This window comes from Takifugu flavidus, chromosome 3 (genome assembly GCF_003711565.1).
Source record: "Takifugu flavidus isolate HTHZ2018 chromosome 3, ASM371156v2, whole genome shotgun sequence".
In the NCBI taxonomy this organism is placed as follows: Eukaryota; Metazoa; Chordata; class Actinopteri; order Tetraodontiformes; family Tetraodontidae; genus Takifugu; species Takifugu flavidus.
Window position 1 is genome coordinate 7982377 of NC_079522.1, and position 20602 is coordinate 8002978.

The 20602-nt window shown below is 39.6% G+C and overlaps 1 protein-coding gene across 8 annotated transcripts in view; it reads left to right on the top strand.

Moving 5' to 3' along the window:
- nrxn2b (neurexin 2b) overlaps positions 1-20602 on the top strand; it is a 460093-nt gene that overhangs the window by 244121 nt on the left and 195370 nt on the right. For all 8 annotated transcript variants that reach the window (XM_057026456.1, XM_057026464.1, XM_057026463.1 and 5 more), the window contains 2 exons: positions 1808-1981; positions 5002-5121. In XM_057026456.1, the coding sequence (XP_056882436.1) occupies positions 1808-1981; positions 5002-5121 (294 nt within the window). The remainder of the gene's footprint in view (positions 1-1807; positions 1982-5001; positions 5122-20602) is intronic.

Below are 20602 nucleotides of genomic sequence, written 5' to 3' on the forward strand. Positions count from 1 at the left end.
TCCACATATGATTAACCCCGCGTCTGCCTGTCTGTCTGTTTGTCACTGTCTGTCACTGACTGTCTGGCTATCTATCCATCCATATGTCGGGCTGTCTGTCTATCCATCTATCTATCTGTTGGTCTGTTCCTCCATCCTTCTGTCTGTCGCTAAAGCACATGCATAGTTTCGCTAAGGTTTTGTTGATAGGCCTTCAGAGGAATCTTGACCTTCATGTTAGCTTGGCGCTGAGGTTGCCCCTTAAATCCAGAAGCAGTGCGTTGAATTGGTCCCTCCCTCCCGCTGTGCAAGAAAATGACTTCCTGTTTATCAGTTGTTCCAGTTTGGATTCATTCATGCTTCAAAGTTGTTCCAATATGTTTTGCTGACAGCGTTGGAGCGCCGTCACTGCACGGTCATTCACTGAAGGTTTTTTGTTTTATAATCAAATTCATTTAACTGCACTAACATGTTAATTCTGACATTTTCAATACATGTGTGAGCACTGAGAGTGGCATGGCACAGGATGTCCCTCTTGTAGTTTAATGCCCAAAGCTTGGTGGTGGGGGTTGATGATGAAGATGACTCCACTTCAGGCTCCTCATTCACGTGCACTTACAGAACTTCAAAGGCCGCGTTGTTTTTCATCACCTTGCCTGACGTGCTGTCACCAGTCTGAGAGGGAAAATAATTGGGCTGAGGAGCAAACGGATATTTCTTTTTAGGAAACAGACAATTTAATTTTTTATTTGCTGAATTCTCAAGATCACCATGTGCTTTACTCAACGCTGCTGCTGAATGAAGGGCACAAGGACATCGGTCCTCTTTGTCCTTCGACTTGACATGCTTGCAGAGAAAATCCTTCAATTGTCACTTCCTCTCCCCTAGACCTTTTACTGTACAATCTATTTTTCAGCTGAAGGATTTATTTTTTAATAATCATCTAAACGTCTTCTCAGCACTTCTGCAGTGACAAAAGTACTGTGGGGGATAGCTGCCCCGCCATCAACATTTAGTGTTTTCAGCTTTTAAATGCTCCAAATACACTTTAACCCACCACAAACTAAGCAAACACACCAATCCAGCTGTTGAATTCAATTAACAAATAAACAATTAAATTGCATTGTCTAATGATAAAGATGAGACAACAGGAGCATGTTGTGGTCACACCGGTCACTTGTGGCAAAGTGGATTCTTTTTAGAAGCATGACTCTTTGTTGTTTACCATGCTTTCCTCTGTTGCATTGTTTGCAAAATTAGCATTTTAATTAACATTCAAAAGTGCCTTGTGATCAAAAGGCAGATTAATGCATATTTACAGGGTGGCCACTCTTTTTTTTTTTTTTTTTTTTTTTGCACAGTAGTCACTTTTAATGTGTTTGATCACAATAACTTTTTGAAAAATGATGCCAAAATATGCGAAAAAGTGCTTAAAAAATTTAAAAAGGAATTTCTTCATAAAATTCTGCGACAATCTCATTAAATCCTCATGGTCATGCATATAAATATGAAATCAAAGATATTAGATATGTCTTACTTTTTCTCTTCTGTTTATCAACCTTTGTAGATTATTGTAAACATAGCTTTGTTGCCAACTAGTGGCCTAATGTAAACCACAACCAACTGGGCCCAGACTGGATGTCCAGAGTGGAATGTTGTGTGTGGACATGTGTCTTCACACGAACAATCATTTTCCTTTTGTTTTTAATATTAGGATTGATTCTCATTATTGTGCTTGCTAAAACCATGATCGATCAATAGACAGATGGATGGCAATTTTGTTTAGGTTATAAATCTTAATCTTCACTTCAACACGTCTGTTTTGCAGGGGAGCTGTACATCGGTGGCGTGACGAAAAACATGTATAGCAATCTGCCCAAGCTGATCGCATCCCGGGATGGCTACCAGGGCTGTCTGGCCTCGGTAGACTTGAATGGGAGACTGCCCGACCTGATCGCGGATGCCCTCCACAGGGTGGGCCAGGTGGATCGAGGCTGTGACGGTGAGTAGAGGACGGAAGTGAGGGTTACATTATGCTAAACGTAGCATCGAACATTCCTGTTATCCATGGGAATTACAAATTTCAGGGAACCTTCTTCTTAATTAAGGATGACTAAGGACTGTTTACAAAGATAATAGGTTCATAATCACCTAACATTCGGTGCACGTGGTTAATTTTAGCATCGTTTAGTGAAGAGATGAAAATGACATCAAAGCTTGAATCTAATCTCGGATTTTTGCCCCATTGATCTCGAAGTAGCGGTTTCTTTGCACAGTTTACCACCACATCTGAAGACCTTTCCAGTGAAGTAGCTAATCTTGAGTAAAATGCCAGATTTGGGGTCCCTCCCATCACTCGGTGGCTCCTCTAGAGCAGCGGTGGGCAAATCCTGGCTGGTTTCCAGCCTTTATGGATTGGACTTGCCCATCAGAGGAGGTCAAATCCAGTCCTCGAGGGTTGCATTCAAGCTGGGATTTGCATCCTACCAGGCAGGAAATGCTTTCACCAAGGTAAATGGAACATTGGGTGAAAGTGTTTACCTGTAGGACAGAAAGTCTGGTTTGAATCCGGCCCTCGAGGACTGGATTTGCCCACCCCTGCTCTAGAGTCTGAGGTCACCGACTCATTGCAGCAGCAACACCATTGCAGCACTGCTGTTTCCTTTTAATTATTATTTTTCTATTAAGGACAGATCCCCATTGCCACTCTTTGAGCCTTATTTGGCTGTTTTTAACGTTATATTGACTCCACGTGAAATGGATGCTAATCTGAGTTAATTGTGGGATAGACCATGAGTTTTAAATGGAAAGTTGCATCTGGGGCTTTTGCTCCATCAGGAGAAAAAAATAAGATTGATTAATCACCATAAACAACCCTTATTAATCACGTTCTGAGTCAGTGCTGTTGTAGAAACACGCTAAAAAACACTTAAATATATTATTTAGATATATTATTTAAGACTTGTGGTGGAGAGAAAAACCAAGCAGTGGAGAACAGTGATGTTACTCAATGGCAAATAGGAAAAAGGTCAATATTGCCATGGGCAACAGACAACGTCTGACAAACAGCTAGCCAAGGTGATGAGGAAATGCAAAAATTGATATAGCACACATATAAAACAAAGTCAATGGGTGATTATTTGTGGAAAGATGTAGCACTATGTCTTGCACGGTCACAAAATGCATGTACAGAGGAAAAAAGAGCAGGCTATGCACTGGGAGGGGCCCAGTGGGACCTCCAGAGAGTCAAAGTAAAGGTGTTGCAGCATATGTGTATTCTAAATGTATAACTGTAAGCACATTAATTATTTAATGGGGCTAAAGTTCCATAGAAGCCGAACATAATAAGGTATTTTAAAAAGACATACACTCAATAAACCAATTTTAACAGGCACAGTTGTGGATTTGGGTTAGATTGATATAAAGCCATGTGGGAACAGATGTTATCTATCAAACACAGATGTTATCAATCAAACACAGGTGTTATTTGTATACACAGGTGATTGCATGACATTTCTTTACTCTTCCAGCCTATTTCCTTTCTTTCTTTTGAGGATTTCTCCTGACATTTTTGGAAATCACAGCAGATGGAACGCTCCATTGAACAGAGTAGCTCAAAATTGTCAGGTAGTATTTGACAAAAGGAGAACGAGGCCTGAGAATGTTTGTCATTTTGTTGTGACAACATGAGTAATTAGTTCCTAAACGAAAGTTTTTATCAGTGGGTGATTAATTAGCAATTAGCCTAGCACATATCCACTGAAAGGTTAGGGGGAAAGAAAGAATGTTGAATAGAAGTTGACATTTCCAACCAAAAAACAAAAACTGTCGGATATTGGCAACCCTTACTTTAAAAAAGAAAAACAAAATTTTTTATATTCTTAGCCTTAATGGGAGATTTAATTGAAGTAGTTGTGAACAACATAGTTCCATGTCTGTTTATCTACTGGGGAACATATTTGTTGGCACTTAACTGTGGGTTTTTGGAAATGTTTGTGTTCGATTTAGATTTTAATGAGAATCCCAACCCACTCGACAGTTGCCGCATGTTATTTTTAAAATAATTATCTCGTCTCGACACAAGACCCACATCAGATATTTATTGGCTCAGTGTAGCTGTTGGTAGGAACGTGTTGGGTTTGATTGAAGGGGAAAAGAGCTTTATTATTTTCATATGCATTCACAAATAAGTGGCCGATAAAGCATTAAAATATGAATGCAAATCTGTCTCTGTCAAGCAGCATTCTGATGAGTAATGTCAAGAGTGGGTTTTCTAATTGATGATTTAATGTGGTTAGTCATCTGTGAGACTGAAGTGTGCTCCTATCCTTTTGACGACACTAAATGACATGAATTGTACCTTTCTTTGTTTACTTTCAGTGGCCTACCCGTGACCTTATCTAACTTTGTTTTTGACCTTAAGGCCTTAAGTTCCTGCTCTTGCCAAAAGTCATAGAAATTTTTTAAGCAATTAAACCAGATACAAGTTAAAGTTATGTCTACCTTCATAATTTTCCTTTAAGTGAAAATGAGTCTCAAGGATCTTATGTGCTGAATCTAATTGTAACTTTTACTTTTAACTACTTGTGAATGCGTGAATTCGGTTGCTGCTCAATTATGTCCTCACTATACCAGTATAACTGATATCCTGGGCCACATCATGTAGCATATGCAAGAAGACACCTGTACACAACTCACGATACCAGTTAGTCAAAGTCATGATTAACAGTTAGTTTAGAGAACAATCCCCTTTTCCTCTTCGTTGTTGCTCCATACTTAGCTTTCCCTCCCCAAAAATATGAAAAAGTCTATTAAGAAACCTGCAAGGAGTTAAATGCTTCAGTGGTTAAAATAAGAGATACTTTTTTTTTGTTTTTTTAAATTTATTTGTCCTGTATTACCTGACAGCAACAAACCTTGACAGTTCCCCATCCACCTTTGACCACCTACCAATTCTCAAGGTCAAATAAATAAGTAAGCAAGGCCTTCCCTACTGACTCGCGATGTTGACGATCCCCATAGGACCCAGTACCACCTGTACGGAGGAGTCCTGCTACCATCAGGGGGTGTGTCTCCAACAGTGGGAGGGCTTCACCTGCGACTGCACCATGACGTCCTATGGAGGTTCATTTTGCAACGACCGTAAGTCAACCTTTTTTTTTTTTTTTTTTGGCAAACCATATAAATGTGTGTGAGTGGAGAGTGCTAGTGAGATTGCCTGGTGCCAGCACCCAAAAGACCTGCAAGTGTTTTTTGTTGTTGAGTCGTTGTCCAAGCAGCAATGTGTCCGTGTATCAAGCAGACAACACAAACTCATCCATGTTAGAAAGCCAATGAAGACATCAGTGGACAAGGAGAGAAGACAATTCTTGTCCACATTAATTGCCATGGATTGCAATTCTGGATGGGTTGCTCAGAGTCCGGGTCGTCTGGCACTGCCATCACAGCATGTGTCACCAGTGCCAGAGGATCCGTGCGGCTGACACTTGCTGTGAGGGGAACGGCTGATCTACGGTCGCTGCCATATGGTCACTTGCTGGGTGGTTTGGCAGAAAGTTATGAATAAAGAGGAGGAGACAGATTTGCCAAGTGTGTAACATTTCTAGTTTATTTTATTGATGAAATATGGAACTTGGATTATGGTTTATGAGTAGGAGAATGTATATTGAGCACATAATAGATCACAAGTACTGTGGTTGGCATTGAAATTAGCTACTTTCTATTCACGTTGTTTGCCGGAAATTTTCTTTAACATGTGGATTTGACTCTTTTTTGTGTATTTTTATGATACCATTGGGATTTTGGTGAGAGTGAAGCAAGAGCAAGTATTGTCCGACCTCTTGTGACAGCCAATCTGGGATAGCAAGACGGATAGTTTGTTTATCAAAACAGGATCAGTCCAGTTGTTCATGTTCTGGATTAGAGTTAGGGCCGCTGAGCTCTGCTGTGCTGGTTTCATATGTGAGAGTGTGTGCGGCACCAGGTGTGTGTTTTTGGAGAATACACAAAGTGTGAGTGGAGAAGATCTTACCAGCAGCTTAAAATTCATATGAGCAAATTCAGAAAATGTACAGTTGATTGTTTCTGCAATTGAGAATGATTAACCAGTTCATCTTTTGCTTCTAAATTATATTAAAGTCAATGAGAATTACACACTCAACGACTGTACTTTCCTTGTAATTTGCATACAATGCAATATTGGCGATATCGCTTTACTAGCTGCTGTTAAATGTTGTGTCACTGTGCCATTTTGCAACTTCTACTGTTTGTTGTGGATAAGAGGCTGCCATACAACACGGGGCATTTACAAAGCCATAAAAATCTGATAACTGGTAGGGATATCGGATATCTGTCTCACTTAAAAACAAAAAACTACTTGAGTCCATTTATTGTATTTCTTTCCTTCATCTGTAGTCATGTGCAATATAAAAAGTCAAAAGGCGACTATTCTCTTGCTGCGTGTCATGATTTTCTTTTGTTTTTCACCAGGTAACACCAGAAATCAGATCATGATCGGATTCTTGTAAAGAGACCCAGTGGGACACATGTCTGACTTTGCCTCTGATTCTCTCAGGGCAGATTTCTAAAATGCAGATTTAACAAAACAAATTCAAACTGACATTCCTATCCTCTGATACTGATCTGGGACATTTTCTCTATATTGTTTTTTTAAGATGTGTCACACGTCGGTATGTCAGCCTCTTGCACGATGTGAACGCTTGGTTAGAGCTGTGTTAGTCCTTTCCTTCCACACAGCAGCTGCTCTGTCGTATTTGTCATCGTTTATTAATTTCTCTCACTTCACAATGCTGACAAACACGATTCGTCTCTTGCCCTTGAGAGCCTGACCCGAGTTCGACTCCCCGGCTCCCTCCTGTTATCTTTTTCTCTCTTGTCTTTTCTGCTTTTGCGAATCTTTGAGCCTTTTCTGGGCTTGTGTAATCACGGAATCAACAACCTTTCCTCAAGACAGAAACCTTCTGTGAATTTTCATTGAGTTCTCTCATGACGCCAAGGTAGGATTTTTTTTTTTTCCTTTTCCAGAATGCTGCTATTTGTCAGAGGTATGAGCGTATCCCCGCTGCTGTCAGGACGTCTGTTTTCGCAGCTTTTGTTCACAGACCCATGGACAAGGGCACATCTCCTACCGTAGACCAAAATAGCCACCTGCCCTTCTTTTGCCTTCGAGGTAACTGAAATTAATCGGAAAAAAAATTCCCTGTAGAGAATCGACCATCATTTCCTTTGTACTGCCAAACCACTTTTGCAGAGATAAAAAACGAAGAGCTGTATCATTTACATCCTTTTGTGGCTTCATTGAAGATGTATGAACAGAATGGTGACTCAACAAACCATGTGATGAACATTTATGACACTGTCCATACATACATTATATCCTAAGTGTTATAAAACTGAAATGAGTCATATCTCAAATCCAAAGAGGAGTAAAGGTTGGTTTCTGTGTGGGGATGGAAATTGAAATAATTATCCCATAATGCTGTAGCTGTTGGACATTTCTCCTGGTATTCATTCAAGATGGGGACAATGTTTGTCAGTGTGAGCCATTGTTAAAATCATTTCAGGGTATATCTTTTTTTCTCACTAGTATTGCTCCATTTAGTGTTGACCTACAAACACAGGCCATGAACAGTAAGTAACCAAGGTAGTGGGAAGTGCTTCTCGTGATCCATCTTAAAACGAACTCTACACAATGAGTAGACCTCAATCAAGGACATAATATACCCTTGTATACTCTAGTCTAGGGTTTAGTCTGGACTAGAGGTATACTGTGGCATGTTACCCTGAGTCGGGGTTAACATGGAGCTCAAGCACTAAACCACCTTCTGCTGCCAAATGGCCCCCACAATAAGAGTAGATGCAGTTCCATTAGCTCGGTGTGATAGCTCAACTTTAAAACTTCAGGTGAGCTAACATATTTACATGCACTTTATAATGCAGTAATTCTATGTTTTGTATGTCAAATACTCCTTATGATCTTGTATTATTAACACTATATTGCCCTACAAAATGTGTGAAACTCATTCTAGTTTAAAGTGGGTAGGTTGTTGTCCTATACTGTTTCCTATAAATATGAATCTTGAGATTCTTGTCAAAAACATCTTACTGCACACCTTTACACTGTAGCTCTACATCTGATGCTCGTCATGTTAGTAGGGTGATCACACGCAGAATGTGCATGCATTAAGTATATTACATTTCAATGGTGTGTCATATTATCCTGAAGGCCAAAACAAATTCAGTTAATCTGCACATCCTTAAATGTATCCGATGGAAAAGTTGCATTTTCCTGCTTTAAGGGAAGGTTTCACACGGGATTAAAATCGCTAAACGCTGATCCTCATGGCAAGAGTTGGTGTTGAGGACATGTGTTCTCAGGCATTATTTAAAGCTTCCCGCCCTGTAGTTCACCCTCATCAAACTTTCAGACATTTGTTAAGGGGTTTGTGTTTTATTGACTCCTAAATGTCTGCTGTGAGGGGCATTGATGAGCCACTGAAGCTGTCTCTCGCAAATGGATACAATTATATTTTAGATCAGCTTTGCTCATTAAATTCATGCTTAAAACACTTAACGGACAATGAAACAAGCAGTCTTGTGTAAAATCAGCCCCTTTTCCTCCCATGCTCTTGTCATTTACCCAAGATTTTGAAAAACCCTCGGCACATTTCCACCACAAATACCTATTTAAAAAAACAAACAAACAAAAAACAATCCTTGACCACAAACTTCCTTCTGAAAAAAGTTCTTAGTTGTGGTGTTGGTGGAGTTGGTGCGAAAGGAACATGACAATTTTTTTGTTTTGTTTTTGCGGCCTTGTTCAGCAAATTCGGCAGTTCAATTTGCTAAAAATCAGTAGTGCATAAAAGCTATTTAAAGATATGGTGCCAGGAAGTCAGGAGTCATGGTTTGAATTCTCATGAGTAGCTATCTCAATTTAGCGAAAGGCACCTCTACAGTGACCTCTCGCATTGGTCAGATCTACTCAGAGCAAATTGCATATAGAAATAAAACCCGCCATGGGTGTCGTAAACCCTCAGAAGGAGCATTCTGGCATGGCTTCAATGTTTTAAAAACAAAGCCCTCTTCACAAGTGTTTTGCATCAAGTGTGTTCCTATAGTACAAGAGTCTCCTTTTTTGTCATTGTTGACAGGAAACATGTGGCACTCAGACGATACATAAAACACATCACTTCCAATTTGGGATTTTGCAAAATGTACTACCTTGTTTATGCACACTGATGCATTCAAGGCACTGGGAAAATAGAAAAACAGCTGTCCTGTACACACACACACACACACACACACACACACACACACACACACACACACACTATCACCAGAAAGCATTTGTTATTCTGCTGCAGCCTGCAGTGATTGACTGGTCTATTTGTCTCTGCGTAGTGTATAAGTGGGGCACTTGGTATTCTGCCTTATTCATCTGGAAATGGCTCAGACAGAGATGCTGTGTAAGTGCGGCAGTCTGAGGGTTTTGTTGTCTCTCTCTCTCTCTCTCTCATTCTGTTTATGTGAGTGAGATAGCAGCCAAGAGAAAGTGGGGTTGGGGGGGGCTGTGTCTGTTCAATTCTTTGTTGAACTGTGTGCGTTGGGTGTTAGCACAACATGTGCATGTACACAATGGATCTAGCTGCTGGTGCCGCAGTGCTGCCAGGCGTACTAATTGAGTGCCAAACGCTGGTTTTGGGATGCTGTGCCGCCAACTTCAATTACCCCCCACCACCACCACCACCCCCACCCCAACCCCATCTCCTTCGTAGTCACTGCTGATCCCGCAAATAGCCAACTGTCAGGTCTTCAGCAACATGTTTCTGGATAACATGTAGAAGAAGAAAACTTTATTAGTCCTGGTGAGGGGGGGAATCACTGTTTTTGCACTATTTTTGTTCGACACAAGAAACATGGGTTGTGTCTAAATCACACACTCTTTCACGATTGGCTACTCACTATTTATGATTACTACTTAGTGCACTTACTGATGGGGTGAATATCTGCTTTTGGACATTGAGCTGATGTGCTTTAGAAGGTGCCACATAATAAATATGTACCAGGCCAGTGTTTGCACTGGTTGAAAAATAACTATCACTTATTTTTAAACACTTTTTTGGAAATAATTTGCATCTTTTCTAGTTTATCACATGCAATTGCAAAAAAAGATGGGATATATTAATTGCTTAGGGAGCATAGGTTGAACGCCACTTTCCACAATGCATTATTGGATATAATGATTGCACAAAATAGGGTCCAGAAAACATCTATTCACAGTCTCACACCTTTAGAAGTTAACTGTAGTTAGTGCCCTAGAGAACGGTAGAGATTTTGGACACAGCTATTTTGATTTTTTGCATTTACATTGAGATACTGTGTTTACATAAGATGGAACAGGAAATACAATAAATTCTTTTGTTTTTGAGTATTGTATCTATTTGAACAGTTTTATGCCAGAAAACCAGTTTCTCCTGTACAAAGGTTAACATTTTAGTGGAACATTACTCTTTGCAGAAACAGGGGATTTATAATGGACTCAGTGAGGCTTGAAGGGTTTAACTATGTAGTTCATTATTTGAAATAATAAAGGCTTATATCTATAAAGTGTTCGTCGAACATTTGCTGGCGAAGAAGAAGAAATGTGCAGGACTTAACACCGTATTTAAGTGTTTTAAGGCTGTTTGGAGAGTTTTCTCCAGCTGGCAAGAACAAGGAGAAATTTCAGCCTGGACAGAATCTTTCATTTTCCATGAGAACCTCGAGGGCAGCCATTCTGGGAGGTTACATCCCCCACCCGCAGCTCTTCATCTGTAAACATTGCTTGGACTTAATAAATTTGTCACCATCTTTTGTAACAGACATTCTGCTGTGTACACTTTGGGCTCCTGCTATCAGTCACCACTCAAGTACTCCTAAGTACTAAGCAGCAATGGCGGAAAGTACATACTTCAAAGTACCGACATCCAAACACGTACTCCCAAGTTTTCAAGTCCATACCATTGTTTTTGTAAATGTACTCCTTCTGTAGCTTCCCTTCACTCACCTCTGGCTGCAGTCAGCACAAAAGAAGCAAAAATGTAACTATTGACACATTAGGCCAGATACACAGTAAAAGTTAGCCTCACATTCCACAGTCATAAACACACATGCAGAGTCAAATCTTGACTGCTTTTCAGTTTGGGCTGACTTGGAGTTTATCTTAAAACAATGTACGAGCTAGCTGAAAATGTGCAACTGAGTGATTGATAGACTGGAGAGAAATGGAGGCTTGTTCAAGGAAGGAAACTCTTTTAAAGAGAGTGCCATGGAACCCCCTGGGCTTGTTAAGTTGTGGAGGGCTTGAATGGAACTGGTGGGGGTGGATGGCCGCAGTGTGTTCTGAAACTGGTGGTGCTGAGCGCAACAGGTGCAGGAGTAAACATTTACATTTCCTCTTAGGTGTTTTTTTTCTGCCTGTTACTTTAAGGTTTCTTTTTTTTTTTTTAATTTTAAAGATAATATTCCACTTTTAGTACAGCTACCACAGACTAGATTTTATTTTGTTTGTAGAAATGGACATTGTCCACTCTGTCAAAGGTGACCTAAGGTTTTTAACCACAGTAATTATTTAAAGATTAGATATTTAAAATGCGTTCCTTTGTGCATTGTTGTCACTTTGAAGCCATTCAAGCCATTAACAAGCATAATCAGAAGTATTTAATTAAAGAGACAAACAGATGGTTACTGTGCATATATGAGGTTGAAATCCGGGGCTACTCTCAATATACTAGTTATATTCTACATTTGTGGCTAATATAACAATTATGTGACTTTTAGCACTATTAATTACTTTCATATGGAAGCATTCTGTCAGTGATATACAACACTTTGACATATTTATTGGATTATAATCTCAATTTAAACTGGATTAAATGACCAAGGATTGTTCCAAATGCATCAATGGGGAAGTTGGTCATTCTCAACTACTTTGTTATTTTTTTTAACTATATTCAACTGAAATAAATTTTAGCAGAATCATTTGTCATAAGTTTAGCTATCATGACTGACACTTGCAATCCAAGCGAAAGCAGCACTGACCTCTCCAAGTAATAACCAGTACTTAAGGGATGATGCACTCCCAGAATTCATTAAATATTGGGCAGAACTGTCCACACTAGATTTGGCAGTGAGGGAAAAATATCGTGCTGCAAGACGATCTAATGTTCTCTCTCATCACACACTTTATCAACGCACAAATTCGCACTGACACTTGCATACAAACAAGCGAGAAACCGCCGATGATGTCAGCATTTCCCGAGGGCACCGGCGCTGAGAGCCCTTCACTCAGGCTGACGTGGGAGATCATCGGGACTGACACATGGCCACATGTGCACGCCACCATGCAAACACACACAACTTCCTTGTATTTATCCTTGTGGGAGTAGAGCTGTCAATAAGAACATCGTCTTCACCCTGTCCTCATAAAATTCTCTCCTCCCTTCATTATTTCCCTGCTCTTTATTGACTTTCAGGCAATCAAACATTATTAGTAATTACGGAAGTCAAGATTGGCCACTTCTTTTTATCATTATTTTATTTTACTGATATTTTCATGTTAACAACACTTAGTTTTGTCACTGTAACTGTCAGGCTGGGAGTCAGGTGCAGATTCATCAGCAACAATCATGATAGCGACGTACATCTTCCAATCTCGCCTAAAGTAGAATTTCCATTGACAGTGAAGGAAATTCAAACATTGTACCTGTTGATTCAAATAATTATAAGCTTTCATGTGTGCCAGACCTTTCACTCTTCCATTCTTTATCCAAGGAAAAATGTTTGCATCAACCTTTTCTCCATTTTTTTTTTTTATGGTCGAACAAGCAATAAATATTTACTATTATATTTAATATTTAATATTTCTTGTTAGATGGATATGGTCAATTTGATGTTGACAGATTTGCTGTTTCACTGCTGCTATACATTGAGCCTTCAGTCACTTTGGGGCTTTTTCTGACATGTGTGGATGTTTTTCCAGCTCTTTGCATGGTAACTTTATCAAAATAGATGAGATTTCTGACTAAAACACAACACTAAGTTCTTACATCGGAGTCGATGTTTCCATATTGGAAATGATGCCTCAAAAGGGGAGCACAACGCTCAAGATTATCGGAATGGAACTCGAAAGCAGCAGCACCCAAAACACACATCAGGAAGAATAAGTCCAATTTTTCTGGGTGGAGAAGCCACCCACGGACGGGGTAGTTAGTTTTTTCTGGTACATACAACATTTACACACAACATTTACAGCATTGAACTTGCTCTTAAGCCAAAATGTTGATGTCTCCCTCTGAAGCAAGGATTTTTCTTCACTTTTTTTTCCTCTGGCGTTAAAATTTTTCAATTATTCATTCATCTAATCGACAACGAACTCGACAGTTATATTTGAGAGGAATCGCAGAGTTGAATCTGTTTAATTTGAGCACATCCATTATTAATACATTTGGAACTGACTGTGAACCTCTGATTTGCAGTCTTGAATGAAGAGTGTCTAATTCTTTTAATCGCAGCAGGAACGGAGCAGTAAGCTCAAGGAAGTGCACGTTGTTATTGCTCCACTCAGTTCGAGTAGCCTATGGTTGTATCAATATTACAGTGGCTTGCTGTGACTTGATCTGCTTGAAACAATCAGAGATATAACCTTTTCCACTTCAGGAACTTTTCACTTTTGTGTGTGTGTGTTTTTCTTTTTCTTTAAATTTTAAAAATTATTTGAGCCAAAAAAAAAAAAAAGCTATTCACCCCTAACATTCCCTAATAGTGAGGTAGTACCTTTAAGGTTCCATGGAATTCTTAAGTGGCTGGGCTGGAATTGTTGGAATGTACTTGCATTGTTCTTTTATTCTGGCACTGATTATGGTTCTTAAAGAAAATGTCTAATTGCACAGGGAAACATCCAGGGAAACATTTCCTCCTGTTTTGATATGACTAACTAAATTTCCCTTTACCCACCATGTTTTAGACTGCAGAACTGTTTCGAAACACTCCATGATGTTTGTGTCTTGATCATTTAGAAAATAAACTGGAGAGAAAAGGTGGGTGAACCTCAAGGTCCAGGTTCTTTTGAGTGATTAAGAAATTCAGTGGGCTATAGAGTCAGTGACCCAAAATGACCAAAGCCGTCTGGAATTACTGACTCGTTCACTTGTCCTCACTATATAGGGAGTTTAGCCTTGTCACTGTTGCTCGTTGGAGGTCAGGTCCTGGGATTGTGATGAATTAGTATTTTCGTCATCAACTTTTATGACACCTTCCTTGGTTAAAAAAACAAACAAACAAAAAACCCTATTAAACATTCTGAAACTTTCCCAGCAATTCTATATAAACTTATAATCTGGAGAGGTGGGACTCTGGATTGGAAAAGAGAGGAATGAAGATTTATTGAGGCAAGACAGACTATATATGTGAATGAAAGGGACCCAGATGGAATGTGAGCTTGTAGGCAGTAAAAATAAGTGGAGAGTTTTAGATGCTTGGGGTCCAGAGCAGTGGGGAAAGTGTTGAAAAGATGTAAAGAAGCATGTGCAAGTAGGAAAATAGGTGGGTGGTATGAGATAATAGTCATCAAGAATGAAAGGAAAGGTGTACAAGATGGTGGTGAGACCAGTGGTGCTGTGTGCTTAGACAGTGGTCCTGAAGCGAAGACAGGTGGCGGAGCTGGAAGTTGGCAAGATGAAGATGTTGAGTTCGCTTTGTGGAGGGACAGTGAATGCAATCGTTTAAAAAAAAATGTTTAGGTTCTTTACTGGCAGTGCTATCCTCGAGGATGAATAGAGAGGAGATTTATTGTTTAAGTAAAAGAGGACATCATGTTTCCTTGTGCAAGGGGAAATGATGTAGAGGCTTGGTGACCCCTGAGGGGAACAACCAAAGACATTGTAGATGTTTACTACCTATAGGTGTCAGTTTGGACTCAGTATACCTGAAAAACAGGAACCATAAAAAAAGAAGACAAAGCAATTTGGGAAACGTTTCCACTTTAAGCTCTCTTTATTGGGAACGTTTGATTTTTATAGTTGGAACGTGTCAAAAAACAGTTTGGTTTCAAATCCAATCTCTTTACAGTGTTCCACAGATCAAACATTCTAGGTGATCCATTCACTTCTCCTTAAGATTCTAAAATGATTAGATGATTTGGAAGTGAGGGTCTCAAATTTTAATACCATTACTAGTTAAATATCATCAATCGTTACTCAATGCGATAGCTGAAAAGACTTTAAATTCTGTTTGTGTAGCTGAAAAAGATGCAGCTGCAGAGCCTGACCCATCTGCATTAATCATTTTGTCTCCATGTGCCATGCATAGCATTGTCTCGGCTTGACAGATCACCCACTACAGGTGTATCTATCTTGTTTATTTGAGCTACGATTTCTTGCCTGACCGATTAAATGCGAGCCAGAGCCTCCGCCGCTCCCACCTCAGCCCCTGTACTCGGTACCTCTTGTAATTTTCATGTTGGGCTTTCTCTTAGCACAGGTCACACAATCGAGGGGAAGCTTAGCTAGCTCGGCTAACAGAGGCAGAAGTGCTTACAAAAGCAAAAGTAGGTTAAAAAAAATAGCAAAAAAAACTAAATGCTGTATCAACATTAGGGTCATAATCAACAAAAAAAAATCATATCGGCATCTCACACACTGTACAGCCTGGAGCCATTGTTCTGAAACAAAATTACAAGTTGCAGTTAATTTTACCTCATCCAAATTCAACTAAATTTACCTTTATTTATAAGGTGCCTGCAACAATCAAGATTGTCTTTAGGTGCTGTACCCAGAGGGTAATGCCCAAACAAGCAACAGTGGCAAGGGAAAATTGCCTTTTGACAGGAAGAAACCTTAAGCAGGGCCAGGCTGACATGGGGGGATCCTCCTGCTGATGGCAGGTGGGGTAAAGCAAAAGGAAAATGGGAGGAGGACAGAAGAAAAATGTTTTTTTTCAGAGATATTTAACTATTTTGTTCATTTCCTTAAGGCCGAAATTGAGTTAAATGCAGGGGGGAAAAAAAATCCTTGAGTGTTTTCATACAAAAGCTGAATGTGATTTCTTCAGGTCAACTTTTACTGGATCATAATTGTCTTTTGTACTATAAATTGGAGTCTCATCTTTGTGTCATTGCTGTTTCTTTTAATCTGAAACAGCAGTGTGACTTTGTCCGCCCTTCACCTATATCTCTTTTTGTCTTTTCTTCTTTTTTTTTTGCTGTATAAATGCGTAGGCTTTAAAAATAACTGTCCAGTGACCTGCAGGGAAGAAACTTGCATTTTTCTGAGATTAGCACAAGGCTTGTATGAATTCCGTTGAAATGCCTTGAAAATGGAGGGCTTGTTTTGCTCCAACTCTCTTCACTCGCGTAAGGTTTCATCCAGTGAAGAGTCTTTCTTGCTATGCTTCTATGTGGGGGCTCTTCAACGCATGAATAGCATTATATACAAATGCATTTTAGAAGCACTTTGGAATAAAATTTAACTTTTACACATTTTTACACACAAGGCTGTTTATTATTATAACAGGTTAATCTTGTAGTGATGTTTTACTCTGTCACCTGCACTCTTGGCTCTGAAAAATTATCATTCATTGTCATTGAGGCATTTTTGACACCGAGGGCCAAAATTGCTGTTGCTATTTGCAAATCTCTTGTAAGTGATATGCTGGCTGTTGCACTGACTGGGTGATGTTTACTGTTCCTAAAATGGAGCAAGTAGCTATTTTCTCCAAAAATTGATTTGTGTCTTTGATATATGATCTGTTTTTGCACATTTAAATACACACTAAATCAAAATAAGTGCTTATTGTTTTTTTCCAACAAGGGCGTGGCGGTGCCCTAGTGGTCTCTATTGACCATTACATTAGAAACCTGATTGTTTGAATAACTTTCTGAGTTCAACTAGAAAACTACACCACAAACTACCCTCAACCTCTGCACTTAAAGGCTCTGAACTTAAGACTATACCTAGCCCTGACATGCAATTTATGCACTACTACAGCTTGAAGACATAATTTCAAGCTCACCATTTTTTTTGTGTGTGAGGGCATACAATCAGATTGGCTGCACACCCCCCACCCCCCACCTCCCTTCAAAAAAAAAAACACAACCCAAAAACCCTAAAAAACTGTGTTGACCAAATATTTCTGCCTTTCCAGCATTCCTGCCCACTATTTGTTTTCCATTCAGTGTTGTGTGCCCGTTCGGTGTTGTGCCCTGTCTAAATTGGCCGATCTTCATCGGCCGCACACACGCCTGAGTAGTCGGCACACAGGCTGCGTTTTTCGATCTAAAATCCCATCAGTCCCACTCCCCTTGGTGTGCAAATATACATACAGACTCATGACCATTGCCCACTCTTTGTGCACACACGGCCTAATAACACTTGCCTCCCTGTTTGTGTCATTCGGCCCCTTATAGACAGAAAGCACAGCTTTGCCAGATCAATACTTTCTCCCAGCCTTTCTTTCCTACTGCGTCCACGTGCCTCACACTCGTCTCAGCTCTCTTGTTAAATTATTTTATTTGGTGAAAAAACACAGCAGAAACAAATAACGCTCTGATCAATCTTCCAATTTGGCTTCATTTTTTTACAGTCATCCACAAATCTCACCACATTGGGGGGGGGACACTGGCGGGATGGCAGATGGCACAAATCTCTCATCTCACTGCGTATTACATATATTTTCCCAGTAAAGTCTTCACGGCTTTTACGGTTGGACGGGTGGCGGCAGGATAATGTGTTGCCAAGAAAAGGCCAAAAAGGTCAACTGAAGCCATTTACATCCCACTAGTTTGAACACTGCAAATGTGTTTTGCTGGGAATTTCATGAACAGTCTATAAAGCTCGGAGCCCTTTAGTTCCGTGCATTTGCGCACACCCACACTGGGATTAAATGGATCTCCCTGCATCATACATATTCAAAAACAATCTGTTTTGTCTCATGTATCATATGGTGAAAACCTCTAGCATCTTGTAGCCACAGAATAAACCTACTTTTAATGCCTTTTATAACAGCTATATACTTATTTCATAAGGTTAAAAACAAAAAAAGATCTCTTCAAAAAGTTGTAAATTGATAAGAGTGTTGTTTTTTGGGATTAAACCTTTTTTAATTGTCTGCCATTGTATAATTAGAATTGGGATGAAAAAGATAACAAACTGTAAGATAGGATAAGACTTTCTCACAATCAATGGGGAAGTTATTATTTTTACAATGACACTAAATCCGAAAAAAAGAATATATCATGGAAAGAAATTTGAGTTGAATGAAATAACGGCAATCACATTGGTACTGGCCATAACATTGGCCATCGTGATCAGACGTGGTGTGAGGTGAGTTTGTGTATACATGTGATAGTAAGGCAGCAAGTGTTGCCAGCTTGGTGACTTTCTCGCCAAATGTGTTGACTTTTGAAATCCTCTTGATGACTTATTTTACTGTCAAAAAAAACCCAAGCGACAAATATGGGGAATTTTTCTAATGTTGTTGGAGACTGGCCTGACAGTGCAGATCATTCCCTACTGTTCTCAACAAACAGCAGTTGCTGCCATAAGCAATATACTGTATATAAGCAATATTCCATGACAGGTTGTGGTATATGCTTATTATATCACAACTGAGCACTGTTGTTTCAGTGCAGGTACCATGAGTAGCTGACTGGGGATCATTAATGTGGCAATTGAGTCTGACATGAAGCTGCTCAGTTCATATAATTCACTTTCAACATTGCTGATAGGACCATAAAAGTCTCTCCAAACATCACCGAACTGCTGTTTGGATACTGTCTTCCTGCCACCTTCACCACCAGTCTTTAAAGCAATTTATTTCCATTTTCACTCTACTAAATATAAAGGGTATCACTTAGGCTAGTTTTATTTTAAGCTAGGAGCTGGTTGCTGTTCCTCAGACACAAAGTGATTTGTCAATAAGCACCACTGTGGCATATATGCTCATTACACCGCAGTTAAGAACATTCAAATGGCTTAAATTCATTTTTTTAGCATTTCAAATATACAGTAATTGTGTTTGGGTGCTTAGTGCGCAGGAGATGAACATTATGAAGTGCAGATGGTAACTTCAACCTTTGAGGGATGAAGATATTACCCAACAGTGTTGTTAAACAGCCTTATAGGAACGAGGATAAATGACCGACAGCAGCACCGGTGTATCAACGAGTTCAGCTGCTGAAAGAGCTGCCCGGGGCTGTTGCAGTCTCACGGAGGAGGTGAGACGTGTCTTCCATGAGTGATGGCGGCCTAACTGACGTCCTTCTCTCACTCACCACCTCAGCGAAGTCCAGTAGACAGTCAAGGACAGAGCCGGTGGTCTATCAGGTTTTCCTGCCTATCAGATGAGACTATTTTGAAGCTTCTACACATGAGCAGAAAGAAAAGTTTCATTTCAATTTTCTATATGTCAGTGTCATTTATACATTAGCAATGACATAAGTCAAAATGTTTAAAATAGCTGAATATTGTAATTTTACATTTCCATTCAAATGTGCTTTTTACTTGCAATGTGCAAATTTGCATATAAGTACCCTTCGCTTGAGCACCTTATCTTGAACACATTATCACTTAACACTTGACACTTGAACACATTATCTGCACCAAAATATTCGTACAATGTTTTGCCAGGTTAACACTTTATGGTGCAATCTGCCACAACCCCATCTCTTCAAGTCCTAAACTGACCTTAGGTTCCTGAGCAGGTAGAGGAGCTTATTGTTGAGGTGAACACACTGAAATTTGTATATTTCGATTACCTCAATGACCTCAGGATTAATTCCTGGAGCAAATTTAGAAGTCCAAGGACTATACTGCTGTACTATAAAGAAACAAATATTTGGCACGAGTCTACTGTCGTGAGGATGTTCTTCAAAAAAGGAATTACATCCCCATCATTGCATCTTTTTTCTTCCCTCTTTCAAGTTGGGAATTAAAGTTAAAACTGCATTTGAAATGTTCTAGCTTAATGTCAAGATCCACCAAATTATGCCTTAGTGCCTTCACTTGTGTGCATATTCTCAGAACATAATGCCCAATGCTAATGCACGGCGGTGGATGAAAGTGTCAGACTGAAAATTCTGAACAAAAAGGAAAGGTGTGTTTGGCATCATGCGCTTCAACCCATCATGGTCAGTCCTGGCATTTTTTAAGGAGTTCAAGTAGCCTAAAAAAGAAAGAGAACAAAAAAGTTAGCTTTTGAAGAATGACCTAGCTTCAGTAATAAAATATTGAAGCGGTTCCCTGCTCAGAGTGCAGTCGCTGCTCTTTAGATATTCTTCTTCAAGATAAAAAGCTGACCCCCCCCTCTCCAGTTCTTTGCTTCACCTTATCCCTTCTCATCAGTAACTATCTTTATCATCATGTAATATTACCTTTTTGGTTCTACCATGCAAACATATTTTCCTGGATTCTAGGACTTTATATTGTATGTAGTAGAATCACTTCAAAATAAGCTGCATTTACGTGTGTTTTTACTTCTATTCCCCTTTTCTTTGGGGCAATACCATGTAAAAATGTCCTGATAAATCGCTTTTCAGGAGGAGAGACTTCCCGTAGAGGGTGGAAGT